We start from the raw sequence: 16,471 nt of genomic DNA on the forward strand, positions 1-16,471 counted from the left end.
TAAACGTTACATTCTTCATCCTTTTCATAGAAATATATTATGATATATATTATTAATAAAAATCCCTTATGAGTGTCGAAGCTTCAAGAGCCTCCTCCATACACTATCACTGCGTTCAAAGCAAAGCAAGAAAAATAACTATAAATAAAATATTCTAGGAGATGGAGCCATCCATCTGAAGAAAAGAGGCTGGAGGCCTCACATAAGAAAATCCGGTGAAGGGGTTGTTTCCAAAAGCATTTGGGCTAGCAACAGGAGAATCAACCACAGGCATGTCAGTCCAGTGCTTCTCAAAGTTAGCAACACACTGTTTCCCGGCGACTTCAGGACGGAAACTTGGTTGGATTTGCCGAGCCTCCAATTTCTTCCAATTGATTGGCTTGAACCATTTGTGGCGCTTGATTTCCTCACTTCCCATTTTTCCAGAGCCTAGGCGTTTAGTTGCATCTTTTTGAAGAAGCTGAAAATCAAAAGAAATTTGCTTAGTTCCTAGTTGGCAAGTAAACTTGGGATGACGAATTAGCGAATGTATGACTTCCGCATGGACGACAAGACCAACGTCAAATGCAGCGAAAAACACCTTCTTGAATTCATATAACTTAAAAAGAAGAATTACATTTAACCTTTGTTAATTAATAATTGAACATGCAACGTAATGGATAAACACAAGAATCTGGAACCCATAAATAAATAAAAAATAACAACATGATCATCTTGTCTTCAAGGAGAAAAAAAAATAATAAATGAAAAATAAAGATGGTTCTCTCATATCTAAATGAGCCAATCTCTTGCTATCAGAAACATGAGACCTCAAGCAGATCCCTGACTTTTTTTAATTCATTTTCTTGGTCATCAGCAAGATCCCTGATTTCAACTATGTACTTTCGACGCTATAATCCATTTTACATATATTCATATATACAGATATGAGAAAGAAACAGGAAACCCCACACAAATCTCAAGCAATAACAGGCCCGTCAATATAAGATACATATGAAATAGGAAAAGAATAAATACCCCTTTCAGCAGAGAATGTGCTTCACTTGACAAATATGCTGGCAACTTTATCTTATCCTTTACTATCTTCTGCTGAATTTTCTCCCGGTTTCCAGTAAAAGGAGGCTGTAAAAGCAAACAACCAACATAAATAATGTCCATAATGATTCACTCCTCAAAATGCTGGTTTATCTAATTTGAGTGATGATATTACGTGTGTTATAACTTATTTATTCTTTATAACAAAGCGTTGATTTTTATTATACTGTATACAACCTCATGGATACAGACTGCACAAAGCACAAACCTTTCCAGTAAGCATCTCAAACAATAGGACTCCCACACTCCACCAGTCTGCAGCCTTATCATGGCCCTTTCCAAGAACTATCTCAGGTGACATGTATTCAACAGTTCCACACATGGAATTGGATCTCGTATTCTCTTCAAATCGCTTCGCGAGACCAAAATCAGTCAACATGGCCTAATTATTTAATAGAGTAATCAATAACAGTTAAATTGTCTCCTTTTTATCACAGAAAAATAAATAAGTAAAACAAGAAGGACCCCCAGACATATGCACACACAGAGAGAGAGAGAGAGAGAGAGAGAGAGAGTACGTGGCCATCTGCATCCAATAAGATATTTTCAGGTTTAAGGTCTCTATGCATTATGCCACTTGCATGAAGGTGGGAAACTGCTGAAACAATCTCAGCTGCATATATACGTGCTAGATCCTCTCTGAAGGAAAGAACAAAATCATAATTAAATTCCCTTGTATTGAGCATTCTAGAATAACCAAAATACACTGAGAGTTAAAACCCAAGATACCTAAAAAGACCATGGTGGTAGAGCTGAAAAAAAAGGTGACCCCCATTAACAAAATCCAGCACAAGATAGAGTCTATATTTGGTCTGCGTAGCAATGAATCTATAAGTTAGTTTTCTAACAATCATTAAATAAAAAATAAAATAAAACAGCAACAACAACAATTTAATATAAAATTGAATGGTAAACAAATTGGGAAATACTGATTTAAATACATTGCTATTGTTAGACAAAATGCAGCTTCAGTGTAACACTGCCAATTTTCAGAACAAAAGATACAGAGTCAAAGTAGAAAGTACCTGGAATGAGTATCTAAGCTGGACAATGAAGGGGTGATCTATTTTAGTTAAAATATCCCTCTCAGCTTTCATGTATCCAGCATGATTCTTCTCCATTATCTTGTCCTTCCGCATGACCTTCATTGCATAAATTTCTGACGTCCCCTTTTTCCTCACCTGAAATACTTTTGCAAATGCACCCTGTCCAACAACCTTCAAAACCTCAAAATCCTCAATGCCTACAGATTGGATTTTCATGGAAACTGCATCAATGTCTTCAAGAGATTCCTCATAGGCACCATCATCAAGTTTTACAATGGTATCCATTTCAGCACAGATTGCCATTTCCTCTGGATCATCTGTCTCTTGTATGGTGAGCTTGCTGAGCTTCAAGGATTGGCTTACAAAAGATGAGGGGCCAACCAAAGAATGTGAACGGTTGTGAATTACTACAGGATCGTCATAAACGAGCTCATTTGCATCTTCAACAGAGACAGAAAGTGCTGAATCACCAAAATTCACTTCTACAGGGGCCTGAACTGGTACAGGACCAAATACATCAGAGAAATCTAGCTCAAGATTATCTGAAACTACAGCATCTGTTGGGCTCAGAGGAAAAAGCAGTTGGGACTGAAATGGTTTACACGTTTGGGTCTCAGTCAAACCAGAAAGCTGAGAGGACACCATGGTCCCAGGTATAAAAGATAAAAATTGAAGAAAGGATGGCCAAGTTAATCCCTTTTATGGATTAACCTCTCCAGAAACCCCCAAAACCCACACTGCAGAAGGACTCCTGTCAATGGCCTGAATCAATAGGAAGTTCACGTATGCAAAAGGAGTCCCCAAGAACTTTGGCAGTAAGCAAAGCAAAATCCAAAGGAAGCAGAGGTCGTTGTTCTTGTTTCCCGATTTACAGGAAACTACGGATGCTTCAATAGTTCTTGAATTCATGAAGATAAGGCTGTCAAGTCTGTAATTCAAAGAGAAACACCATAACTTAATCTAGTTACTAAATTTAAGTTAATAAATGTAAAATCAACAACAAAATTTGTGTAAACTTCTAATAATGAATAAGAGACTCTTTAAAGGTGGACAAAAATCAATTATACAGGAAGATCTTAAACATGGCAAGGAATTATATAAAGAACTTCATAATATTTTAAATTAAATACAAACCATTAGCTATCAAACATCCCATAAAAAAATAAAAATAAAAAGTTATCAACATTTATAAGAACGAAAGAGGAAAAAATTAACAAAAAGTTATTTAAGTAACACAGAGAATTATTTAATTTAAAACAAACAGAAAAAAAAGGATGCGAGCGAGCTCAACACCAAAATCTAACAAACCAATACACACACAGTGCCAACCGTTCAAAAGAAACCAAAACAATTCAAGTACTGACACACTAAACCAAATTATAACCATGGAGATCCAAAATTCCGTAACAAAATTCCGAACTTGTTCATTTGAATATTCACATCAATGTTCGCAAAAGCACGACAATAAAAACTAAAATACGCTTAAATTCCATAAAAATAATGTACCAAAAATCGACCCAAAGAAAAAAAGCAAACGCAACGACTAGATCGGCCAAAACAAATGTTTCTCGGAAAGCAAACAATAGTTTGCTCCAGTTTCAATTCTAAAAATCAAAACTTTAAAAAAAGATATATATCAAAAATTGATGGAAAATACCTGGGAAGATTGCAAAAGGAAGAACCAGGAGAGAGAATGGGATTTGTTTGGAGCGTCTTTTCAGAAAATCCTCTGAAAGGAGAAGAAGAGAGAGGGAGAGACCGATTTCGTCGCTTCGCCGCTTATATGCCAAAATAAAAGTATCATACAAAAAGCAATGTGGGCAATTTTCGGATCAGCATGTTGATGCTTTTTTTTTTTTTTTTTCTTTTTTTTTATGCTTTTTTTATTCGCACCTAACACGTGGCTCCATGTGAGTGGGTGAACCGTGAACAACGTCTAATTTGATTAGAAATTATTATTTATTATATCCGAATATGCTTTTTCCATACAGAATGCGCACGCCACGGCTCTCTCTGTGTTGTTTTCAATCACGTTTATCCACTTTTTTACCTTTTTCTTCTTTTTATTATCCTATCATCTTTTTAAAATCAAAATATTAGATACTATTATCACTTGTTGTCTTATAAGTTTTTCTTTTTTTTTTTTTTTTTTGAATTATTATTGAAGTCGCTTATAAGTTGCAACAAAATGTTTTTGAGGGAATAAGATTGATATATTTTGCTTGGGTATACTGTAAGAAAAAAAACAAAAATAAAAGATTATTCTGTGTAATAATAATGTACTAGAGAGCAAGTTGGCATGTTTTTCAAACACCAAATTGCACTTTACCTTTATTTACCAAAAAATTGCACTGTCTAATACCATCTTATATATATATAGTCTGTAAATGTTACAAATTTTACATTTAAACATAAACTTGATAATATATTAAATTATGCTTGTATCATGTTAAATTGGCGTGGAATTTAATTCATTCAAATACTACTTGTTAAAATATCATATAAAGATAAATAAACCCAAATTCATAGGTTAAATTTCCACTTAACTCACCAACTAATCCATTATCAACAGAAAACTCAAATTTGACTTAATTTTTTAATGAAATTATTTTTCTAATTTTTCAAAATAGGCCTTTTAGTTTCACATTTTTAGAAAGGGTTTGTTTCGTGTTTTTTAACAATCCTATTTAGACTTAGTGATATTATCTTTCAAATTTGCTTTCTGTTTTTTCAATTTAGTGTCTAATATTATTGGCAAAATAAAGTGCCTAATATAAATATAATATTTTTTTTCCAGCAAAGGATAAAAATTCACTCCTCACAGTTATTAAAAAAAAAAAAAAAACATTTCAAAAAAAAAAAAACATTTATTAAAAAAAAAAATTAATTCACCCAATTTTATACCCTCGATCCCGCTCTCTCTCCTGAGTCTTCACACTATCCTCTTCGTTTTCCCGCCGTTCTCCATTTGGTGGCACCTGATGCTCCGTCTAACTAGCCGCCGGTAACTGCCTTCTCTTCACTCTAAATCTGCTTCCTTTTGAAGGGTTCAGTCTCCTTCTTCGTACATATCGGCTCAGCCTCTTTCCGTCGCCGGAATTCTCCTTGAAACTCCTAGCAGCACAGCCCAGAAGAAATCTCCGGCATCAAAAATTCCATCTTTGGCTCTTCAAAAGCTTCTGGGTATTCACAAATATTCGAGCTTTGGTAGATTCAAGGGTCACTGTAGCACTTGTAAGTTTCCAAAATTGCAATGTGATTCTTTTTCTTTCCCCCTCTTTCTTCATTTCGAATTGAATTTTCATGCTCCCAAATGCAAATTAGTTAAAGATAGAGAAATAAGTAGTGCTACAGAGAAATAAGTAGTGCTATAAGACATAATGAGATTATAAAGATTGTTTTTTAAAATTTTTTTAATCAGTTCTCTGGGTCGTTCATGGCGTCCAATCCTGGTTCAAACCAAACCACTGACAAAACTGACAACGAAGACGATGGATTATCATCTAGATTTCAGACAACGGTAATGTTTTTCTCTTTCTTTCCACAAAAGCCCCCCACTTTTCCTTTTAAATTTCAATTTCATTCTCTTTTCTTATTCTAATTATGGATTTTCTTGGAAGGTATGTCTACAAGAGTGGTGGTTGATTAAAGCGGAAGATGACTTTCAAAAGAAGCGATTAGCCATTGCCGGCTTTACATCTAGGGAGTAGTATCTATCTCTTCCTCTGAATTGATTTTTCCTTTTAAATTTATTTTATGTGATTTTGTTTTATTTATTTTTAACGAAAAAGCTATTTATCTGTCTTTATTTTCTATTATCTAGGCAACGAGCTGTGCGTGTGTTTTCTTCCGCGCCCATTGCCAAAAGATATGATACTTTCACCGTTGAGACTGTTGATGGCATCTGTGTTATCATAAAAGGGTTCATAAACAAGCAGAGGACTACCGACAATGGGTTTCCTTCTGAGGCATGTAAAATTACATGTAGATTTATCGTTCATGGAAATGAATTAATTGAATAGTTAATACCTTTTAATTGAGTTATAAGTTGGATATACGTGCATAAAATGGTTTTGGAGACTGATATAAACTAGGAGGCAAGACTTAAACCATTATCATTTTGGGACAGTTTTTCTGTTTAATCCTTCAAGAAATAAAGTTGTAGCGGTTACTTAAGCTCCAGTAGGATGAACAATGAACATCCAATGCATCTATTCCAAATACATTTGATTTTATTCTGACAGGCATTTGCTGTAACTTTGCCTTTTCATCCTATAAAGCATAATTTCATTGTATGACAGTTATTGTTGCTATGCTGATACATTTAGGCCAGTCATAAATTAGACGTTCCTTTTTGTTGTAGAATAGGAGAGTAGTGAATAAGAAAGTTAGAAGAAAGATAACAGCAAATATGTTAGAGGGGTGTTTAAGAGCAAAATTACAGGAGTAGACTTATTAACATAACCTAGCTCTAAGAATATATTAAAAACTTGCTACACTTTCTATTTTTATTTCTAATGTTCAAAAAGGAGTGTTTATACTCTGTGTTTACCTTAAAACAGGTTTTCAGTCATTTTGTATTTGGTTTTCCATCCTACTGGGAACAATATGCTGCAAAGTTCTTGGAGCAAGATTCTTTCTCTGGTACTATTTTTGCTGTCTTCCTATTCTGGGAAAAGTTATCTGCACACGCACACGAGGAAGTAAAACACACAACATGATGTCATGGGTTCAATAAGCAAATGCTAAAACATGCAATTCATTTGTTCAGTCCTGATAATCATTTTTAGTTATTTACAAGGAATCTTTTTTTAATTTTTCAATCGCCTTGTGCAAGTTGCAGGCCTAAAAAATTCAACTCCAACTTCAGCACATTTTTCAAAGTCAGAATCACCGAATAAATGTGAGCATACCATTTATGGAGATAGAAAAGAAGCTGAAGTTTCAGAAGACCTCTTTCACAAGGTGTCTGCGAATATTGAAATTGGTGCCTTGAAAGTTTCCAATGCTGATGGCAGAATCGACCAAGTGAATATTACAACAACCAGTGTTAGGAGAAGTAATAGATTGCATAATGATGAACTAAATGATGGTTGTGTAAAAGATGGGTTGCACCAGACTTCCTATGTTAAAAGGGAACATAAGTTTAGGAACAGGAAGACTCAAGGTAGTGTGCAGAATGTGCTTACAAGTCAATCAGAAGGTAAGAAAAGTCATATTAAAGACTCGAACATAGCAGCTGGGGAAGGAGAAACTTATTCTAAAGACAGAAGTTCATCAAGAAAGAAACCTAAGAGGAAACTAAGCTTTGATACCCATGTAAGCTGTTCCTGTTTATAGTAATAGCAATCTATTTTATACTATGTGACTGGTTATATTTTCAGGGTGATAATTTTTCGGTCTGTTAATATCTAGTTTTAGATTTTTAATGACTATCCCACTTTACATAATCTAGTGATTATGAAATGTCTTCCATTGTAAAGTGATGAAGCTTGATCCACATTTCTTTAATGTTTCGTTGTTGTTCATAATATATTATTAAATCCCTATTTCTGTTTTCTTCTATACATCTGTTAGGTTACTCCACGTAAACTAGAAGCACAAGTGAATATATCAGTAGTGTCTCCAGAATCCTCAAGCTTTAAACGATCCAGATCAGGTAATTTTACTGCCTGATTTACTTCTCCCTCTCCGCTGGCGCCGCCCCCCCCCCCCCCCCCCCCCCCTCTCTCTCTCTCTCTCTCTCTCTCTCTTGCATGTAAGACATGCTCAGACTATCCAAAAGTAGCTCTATTTGTTAACTAAATGGAGGTACTTCTTGATGCATGAATTTTTCAAATGAATTGTGCTTAGAATTTGTGATGTATGTACTGTGTTGTATAATAAATCTCTCGGGAATTACTTTAGTTGACATTGTTATTCTTTTCCTAAGAGTTTCTTAGAAACAAAACTTTATGCTTATCTGTTTGATTAATTTGCATTTATTGCAGGGAGACTGCTGCTACCTACGTTGGAATTCTGGCGCAATCAGATGCCAATTTACGATGCGGTCTGTGTTTTTTTTTTTTTTTTTTTTCCCCTCATTTCTTATGATTGCTTAAATATTTTGAAACAAATAATATAATTCAAACATGTATTGTCAATATAGACTATATATGTGAATACAAAGTGATCTATTTAGTCAAACTCTACAAAATGATAATGATAATAATAATAATAATAAACTTTAATTTAGAAACTGAATATGAAGTGATATATTTAGTCAGAAAAAAAAAAAAATTAATTTAGAAACCAAATTGACATTCTGTCATAGTTCATACCCTTAGAGGTGACATTGCTTGAAAAAAAGGTGCTTGAAAAAGGCTTATGTTTCAAAACCTAAATAAAGACCAAGGGAAAAATATATGGGTGATTTATATAATTATTCCATTCTTTACCCATCTAAATGGAGTTCCTATGATTATGTCATTCTGCATTTAGTATTCCTTGATGCAAATTCCAGTCTTACTAGCTAAGAAGAATTTCATGTATGATATAATTCTTTTATTATTGTTAACTTCTTTCTCTTTTACTTTTCTTTTTATTTTGTTGGATGCGGGAAAGGGGTTAGCTGATTAGGATAAGGCATATTGACTTCCATATTCTGGTTGGTATTCAGGATCATAAACTTATTGGAATACAGGAAGCCGAACGACCTAGAGGTTTGTCCCCACATAAACTGTTAATTGAAGGGTATCCTATTTGTTTTTCCATGTGATTGAAATTGAAAATTGTTCCAACATTTTTACTAATTTCTAGAAGCCAAATAATAAACTTTTTATATTACACTGAAGCTAATATTTCATTGCTTAACAATTGGCTTTCGAAAGCCATTCTCAATTTATGCTTAATTTTAATGTGGTTTTCTTTTTTATAGACTTATAATATTGAAATTGGGTATTTTTTATCTTCTTCTTATCAAATTTGATGCTTGAACTGAATAACCTTCTGCTAATTGTTTTCGTTTGTTACATTCTGTTCGTAGGGAGTGGATCCAAGCCTCATAGAAGGCGAAGACAATAGAGGTTAGATATAGTTTGCAGTTTTAGTATGCAATACACATTGCTATAATAGATCCCAGCCGGGTTATTATTTCTGTTTTTCTGTTTCTTTTTAGTTAAATCGCTGTAGGAAAGGATGTGAAATGCTTTGCTGATGGTACGTAAAAGTTTGTAAACTTTCGTAATTCAATTTATGTATATTGGTTTCTGATCTTAATATCAATCTACATACTTAGATATATAGATGAAAGTATATGAACAACTCAACTGGTACATATGATAATCTTGGAGATGAACAACTCAACTGGTACATATGATAATAGTGGAGATGCAAGCTTTCTGTTTATTTCACATTGATGCTCAAAGAAGGCTCCACTATATATATGTATACATGGAAATATATAATAATATTTTATATATATATATATATATATATACATATATAGTGGAATATTGCAAAGGGATGCATCTAATTGTGAATACCAGTATGAGTTTTAGCATCTCCTGTAATCCCTCCAACCCGAACATCATTCATTTGAGGTCTGGGCTGACACTTTTTGACACTATAAAAATGTTTAGGATTCCTGGGATAGAGTGCGGCAACTCAGGGTTTTTCAGTTTTTATAAAGAACTACCTAGCCCATCATGCTCGATATTGATCCGCATTCTCCCAGTTGAACCTTCATCACTACAGAACAAAATATATATTAAATATGTTCCATGTATTTATCTTAAACAATCCCCAAAATAATAATAATAATAATAAAAAGGTGCATTAGAACACAATTCAAAGAGACATATATTAATTTATTAATATATATGATGAATTATTTCAGAATGGAACAATTTTTTGTAATATCCACTTTCAGATGAAAATAATGCCATGGAACTAAATCTATATTTGTCAAATGATAGGAGCAATACGTGCAACTAGCTACCAAATAATTTATTTATTTATTTATTTTTTAGGTAGAACTTCATTATTCAAACTAAAAGTTGGTCTGTGAAATTTAATCAGATAACTATTGTGTGTGTGTGTAATATAAGCAATATTAAGTAGGAATGTTTAAGATTTTGATGAGTAGGCTCAGATAGCTGAGGTGCGGAGGCTTCAAAATAGAAGATGGGCAGTAGTAGTAGTAGGAGAGAAACAAGGTCAAAATGGATGGATGTTTGTGCCTTTGAGAATGCCATTCTATTTACCAACCGAGGAATAATCCAAATTATCACTGAATGGCGATATGGATATGTATATGCCTGTTTCAATTTATAAAAGATATAGTGGGCGGGAGAGAGAGAGAGTACAAAATTTTTAATTGGTTTTTTAGAGTAGCTATTTCTCCCACTTAACCATCAAGTTTTGGTATCACCAATATATATATATATATATATATGTGTGTGTGTGTGTGTGTGTGTGTGTGTGTATCAAGTTTTGGTAGTTAGCTAGAGTGACCATGTCTTAAAATTTTGATAATTAAATATGTTTGGAAAGGTCATTTCTTGCATGATCCCTGAGAGGTGGAGCAAATGGAAGGAAATCATTGTAAAGATAGGTTAGAGGTAGATTTGGACTCCCACAAAGTTGTCAACATAGATTAAAAATATACTGACCCATATAGTTTTTAGATCAATGAATCCTACCCATAGGTTTCTAACTCAGCCAAATAAATAAATAAAAATTGACCTCTTTTATCTTCTGAACGGTCAAATATGAAGATGGTAACTAGTATGTATAAGCTTTTGAATTATTTATTGTGTTAAATTTAAAGGTGCAATGCAATTATTAACTTTTATATTCTTATATTGACGGGCTTATAAATTTCTTGATAAATTTGTATTGGAACTTTTAGAAATCATAAAAAGGTATATGACATTTTAATTTGACTGCAATATATATATATATATATTATTTGATAAATTAGGAAAGCTATACAAAACCATTGTAAAATTAATTTCCTTGAAAGTCACCTTTATATGAAATAAATTCGTCTAACATATCAACTAACTAAACCTCATATTATAATATCATTTTCATTTAAAACAATATTGATGCATAAATCTGAAGGTCAACTAACTTGTGTATTAGTGCGAGAAAACTACCTTTTTGTCGGTTCAATAGTTGTAGCATATTATGTGCTATATCATTATTCAAGATTTTTTTTTTTTTTTGTAATAAGAACTTACATTAGTTAGATATATGTATTAAAAAAATATATATTCCACTGTCGACTGTCACCAGACACCCTCTAATACGATTTGTATACTCAAAGCTACATTTAGATTCATTAAAACTAAAGAAATAAAAATGGTTACATTGTTTGAATTTTAAATCTTCATAGTTCCCTTCTTTTTCTTCCCTTCAAACAGTGTTCCAGATGAGGACAAAGCCGTAACTATGTATGTATAAAATATAAAATTCACGGCACGACAAAGCTATAAAACATTGTCCAAAAAGAACAAAACAAAACAATACAAAGCTAGAAAACAAAAGCACCAATTCTCTTTATATATATGTATGGATAATAAATGCAAACCAATCATAGTGTTTTATATATATCCTTTCAACACGCACACATATATATATTTTTTTCAGAAATAAATGCAGATATATCTTTTAGTGGCTTTTAATTTTTTTTTTTTTTTGGGGTAAATTTTTGGCTCTTAATTTAGTTTCATATTCTTGATATGTTGGATTAGAATTTCTATGTTTTGATTTGAAGATCCACCTTGTCCGATACCATCCTGAGCAGAATTTGCCACTCTATTCACTGAATTTTGAAATTCCTGCTTTTTAGTTTCCATCAAAGTCTTTATTGTAGTCTCTATAGTGGACCTATCACATGCCTTCAATTCAACCCCAATTCTCAATACTTTGCTAACAAGGTCAGAACTAATCAATTGGTCATACAATTGTGGCCAACATATCAAGGGAATTCTGGCCATGATGCTCTCTGAGATTGAGTTCCAACCACAGTGTGTGAAAAACGCACCTACGGCTTGGTGGAACAATACTTCTTCTTGTGGAGCCCAATCCACAATGTAACCCTTTTCTTTTGCACCAATTTTAAGTTCTTCAGGAATCACAGCTTGCTCGCCTTCTGTTAATTAAACCACCAATATTTCTATCAACGCATTGATACAATACAAAGAAACAGAATCATCATTACAGATAATCAAACCCTTATATAGACCATGTGACATGTCAAAGTACCATAATTTTCTTTTAAATAAAACTAACCTTTGGTTGAAATTTTTAGTTATTATTTATTTATTTTATTAAAAAACGTGAAATTAGAACTTTATAATATTAATTGGAATTTTGATAATACATATCTGATTCTAATTAAATTCTCACAAGAGTAAGAATAATATCTGTATTTTATATACGTTACAAAACTTTATCATATAGGAGTAAATTGTGTGTCTGACTTGTTGAAGACGCATGGTTTAGATCAATGTTTTATTATTATTTTTTCTTTTTTGTGAAAATCAATGTTTTAATTTGTAATATATAAAATATTACAGTAAAATATTTTTATAATAATATCCTATATTTGAATAACTTCTATTTAGTTATAAAAAATTTTGATTTTAATTTAAGTCAATTATAAATGAAAATAAACTTATATTGTAATAAATTATGATTTTTTTTAAAGACCGTGTTAAAAAAAAGTTTGTCTCTACATAATAATAGTTATCTATATATTGTAAAAAATATATATTACCTTTACATTCAAGGTTCAATAAAATAAAATAAAAATTATGTAAAATTATTTAGAACAATGATTTATGTTTTAAAGTTGTTACACCATCTATAAACTTATTAGTATATAATAACTAACTCAGAATGAAAACCTTTTTGTTACAATTTCACTATGTTATAATCTCCTCTTAGTTATAAAAATAGTTTGGTTCAATAATACGATGATAGAGAAGATTTACTATATATATATATATATACACACTTTTAAAGTTTTTAGAAAGTAGCTAGGCCTAACTAAATATGCCCTAGTAATAGATGGTAGTAGTTTGAGCATATTCCTAACCTGAAAATATCACATCTGGCCGTATGACCCACAAGAAAGGATGGCCACTGTTAACAAGCCCATGCCAAAACTCCAATAACTGGGAAGCCGATATGTTGATCAAACTCCCAAAGCTAACATAAAGAACTGATCTCAAGGGTTGTGAATCCAACCATGTAATGCAATTTTGGTCTGCTTTCCATAAAGAGATATGAGACCCGATCAACTGGGATCCATATTTTCCAATTTTGGAGTTTAAGAATGCATGGAGAGGTCCCACTGCATAAACTTTTCGAAAGTGTTTAGCAAGTTGAGGAAGGCTTTGATCTTCAAGTTCATCAAAGGTGTTGATTATAAGACCCGAAGAGTATGGAATCATGCCAGTGGTCCCGTTGAGAAAGTACTGAAAATCAGGGCTGTTAATATCCGGTAGCGCACAAAAGATTGGTAGATTTTTGCGTCGTAGAATGCCTTCGAGTCCAGGCACCCCATTAATTTCATGATTCATGTCGTCATCTGAAACAACTAAATTGTTAAACACAAAAAAGTACAAAAAAAATAAAAAATAAAATTCATCCATTTTTTAAAAATTTGATTTAAATACAATTTAATTATATTATAGTTTAAAAAATATCATCAATCTTCTTTTCAAATCTCAAAAACTCATTATTTTCCTCATCTTCTATTTCATTTATGCTTTCTAAAAGATGTTATTTGTAATTTTTAAGATGTTGTCAATTAGATTATAGTGAGTGCAAATCTAAGGAGGTTAAGATGAAATATACAATAAAACTTACCTGCGAAAGGAAGGTGACCATCTTCAATAAGCTTGGGAATAATAAAATATGTCAATGCAAAAGAAGCACTATGTGCACAAAAAGTAAATGAAGGGATCCCCAACTCCTCTGCTACTTCAAGAGGATAGTTTATATATTGGTCGTTTATGATACAACTGACCGGAGGGGACCGAGTATTGAGGGAGAGGATCAGATCTTTCAAGTGTGGCTTAGTTTTCGTCTTTATATCGTAAAAAAAATCAAAGGTAATGGATCGAGGGTGATCGTCCGGTAGGCCATCGGAGATGAACTCAAAGTGGAGATTTGGGGATTGATTGGAGAGATCCGGAAGGTTTTCAAAGCACTTGCGAAAGTGGTGGCTAAACACAAAGGTTATGTAAAGGCCAGCTTCGCTTAGAAGTTGTGCTAAGCATAGCAAGGGCTTAATGTGGCCTTGTGCTGGTATGGTATGGAACACTACGTGGGGAGGTTGCTCCATCTTCTCCATATGTCAAACTTCACAAAGTTATATTGTCTTCCCAAGTTCATGTTATAGCCCAAACTAAACCTCTATTTTATATGCCTATAAAAGTAAAATAAAATAAAAACTCCCTTGTTAAGTTGGAACCCATTCTTTTTGGACGTACTTGTTTATAATGTAATGCATTGACAACATATTGAATAGCCTGTTAATAATATTTTATTTATATTTATATTTTTTGGGTGTTATTAAGTAGTTAGTTTAAAATACTTGAAGAAGATGAGTGGAGAAACCGCCAAGGACAGCTAAGGGATCAAAGGCTATTAATTAATCATTCAACTAAATAAGGGCAAAAGTAAAACAAAAAAAAAAAAAAAAAAAAAAGAAATCATTCATTAATTTTTGGTCAGTTTCATTTTGTTTTTTTCCCCGCTAGAGTTGCATGAGATCTGTCAATCTTGAACCGTAGCACATGTGGTAGATTTATGTAGTAGATTTCCTTAACTTTGGACGTCAAAATTTAGGACAAAGCTTAAACTAATAGCAAGTAAATTTTTATTTCTTTTATGCTTTTTTTGCTTACCGGATGAAGTAGCTAGTTTAATATTGATGATTGATATCTAATAGTTTTCTCCCTGTAACTAATGTTTCGCTTAGAACCTTGAAGAGAGAATTATAATATATATATATATATATATATATATATGATGGTGGCGATTTTAATATCAGAAAAAACACCTCAGCAAATTAATTAATGAGCGGCATCAAAGACTAGGAAATTAAAAGTCACATTCAGTTAAAGAAACAGAGTATAGCAAATGGCTGAATATGTATTATTACGTGGCGTTTGTATACATTTAAACCAACGTGATACAGCTGATACAACTGTTTATCATTATGCATATATAGACACAAACCAATAAAGCATTTACAAAAAAAAAAAAAAAAAAACAAACAAAGTGATAGAGACCAGAAACGACGTCGAATCAATAACAAACTGACAAGTCTACGCGGCAAACGAGAAGCTTTCGGTGTCATAAAAGGCACAATTTTATTAAGAAAACCGCTGCCACGTCACAGGAGTCAACCCTTAACTAAAAACTAAAACGACAACGTTCAAATAAACCAATCAAATTTAAATGAAGCTCCACCGTAACTCCAACTGTAGACAAAACTCGCAAAAGGATTGAAACGACGAGGCTACAGGCCTCAACACGACAGGAGCTGCTGCCTCAAGCTTTCATCATTTTGCACTTCTGATTGGATTCATTGAGCTTCTATGACACTTCTGATTATGAATGTCCTTATACTAGGAATATAGCAGCTAAATCTGTTGTGCGATTAGGTACTTTGGCATAGACTATAGCAAAAGGATACAAAACCGGTAGACCTATTTGTCATGCTCTGTTGTAGTAGGCAACTTCAGCTGTGCTAGCTCTGAAGCATATTCCCTAAGATTCCATTTGACAACCTTAGTTTGTCCATCGGTTTGATGAGTGATAGGCATTGCTAAACTGCAACACAATGTCAAATTTCTTCCATAAAAGCCTCCCAAAATGGCTTATAAACTTGACATCTCGATCTGACGTGATAGTTCTTATAATGCCATTGAGCTTCACTATCTCTCTGAAAGAAAAGGTTGGCCACATAGGTTGTATTAATAGAATGTATAGAGTCGAGTCAAATCTCTTCAGTGCCATAGGCAAACCAAGTATGAAATCCATCGAATAGACCCTCCCCAAATGGACTTTGGTACTGGGAAAGGGTTGTACAGACCAGTGTTTTGTGTGTGACCTTTAGCACTTCGACACACTACACATCTTCTCACGAATTTAATGGCATATCTCTTGAGATGAGGCCAATAGAACCTATCCTCCATTAGAGTAATTGTCTTGTATCTTACTATGTGAGCAGCCAGTCTACCAAAATGTAGCTCATGAACGATTTGAGTTCTCAGTGAACTATTAGGAATGTAAAGTTGCAGTCCTTTGAAAAGAAAGCCATTGTA

The 16,471-nt window shown here is 33.0% G+C and overlaps 3 protein-coding genes across 6 annotated transcripts; 1 reads left to right on the forward strand and 2 right to left on the reverse strand.

Moving 5' to 3' along the window:
• Window positions 1-21: 21 nt before the first annotated feature.
• LOC107431119 (serine/threonine-protein kinase AtPK2/AtPK19) lies at window positions 22-3,968 on the reverse strand. The gene is made up of 7 exons (XM_016042004.4): window positions 3,799-3,968; window positions 2,121-3,069; window positions 1,825-1,907; window positions 1,614-1,734; window positions 1,304-1,477; window positions 1,018-1,122; window positions 22-460 (listed from the first exon to the last, which is right to left on the reverse strand). Exons 2-7 carry the CDS (start codon window positions 2,784-2,786, stop codon window positions 155-157), a joined length of 1,455 nt encoding a protein of 484 aa, XP_015897490.1. The 5' UTR covers window positions 2,787-3,069; window positions 3,799-3,968; the 3' UTR covers window positions 22-154.
• A 997-nt stretch (window positions 3,969-4,965) lies between these two features.
• LOC107431105 (kinetochore-associated protein KNL-2 homolog) lies at window positions 4,966-9,422 on the forward strand. 4 transcript variants are annotated; one of them, XM_048464550.2, is made up of 11 exons: window positions 4,966-5,375; window positions 5,563-5,661; window positions 5,762-5,847; window positions 5,965-6,109; window positions 6,704-6,785; window positions 6,979-7,460; window positions 7,719-7,800; window positions 8,132-8,190; window positions 8,800-8,873; window positions 9,166-9,205; window positions 9,298-9,422. In XM_048464550.2, the coding sequence occupies exons 2-10, from the start codon at window positions 5,578-5,580 to the stop codon at window positions 9,185-9,187; spliced, it is 1,116 nt and encodes a 371-aa protein (XP_048320507.2). In that variant the 5' UTR covers window positions 4,966-5,375; window positions 5,563-5,577; the 3' UTR covers window positions 9,188-9,205; window positions 9,298-9,422. The 4 variants fall into 4 exon arrangements, with proteins under 4 accessions (XP_048320507.2, XP_048320506.2, XP_048320509.2 ...); XM_048464552.2 differs by having other exon boundaries at window positions 4,967-5,375; window positions 8,800-8,842; XM_048464549.2 differs by having other exon boundaries at window positions 9,166-9,422.
• Window positions 9,423-11,754: 2,332 nt separating this feature from the next.
• Window positions 11,755-14,490, reverse strand: LOC107431097 (7-deoxyloganetic acid glucosyl transferase). The gene is made up of 3 exons (XM_016041979.3): window positions 14,004-14,490; window positions 13,228-13,722; window positions 11,755-12,279 (listed from the first exon to the last, which is right to left on the reverse strand). The coding sequence occupies exons 1-3, from the start codon at window positions 14,488-14,490 to the stop codon at window positions 11,843-11,845; spliced, it is 1,419 nt and encodes a 472-aa protein (XP_015897465.3). The 3' UTR covers window positions 11,755-11,842.
• Between the last annotated feature and the right edge of the window lie 1,981 nt (window positions 14,491-16,471).

The sequence above is a fragment of the Ziziphus jujuba genome, chromosome 6 (genome assembly GCF_031755915.1).
Source record: "Ziziphus jujuba cultivar Dongzao chromosome 6, ASM3175591v1".
Taxonomy (NCBI): domain Eukaryota; kingdom Viridiplantae; phylum Streptophyta; class Magnoliopsida; order Rosales; family Rhamnaceae; genus Ziziphus; species Ziziphus jujuba.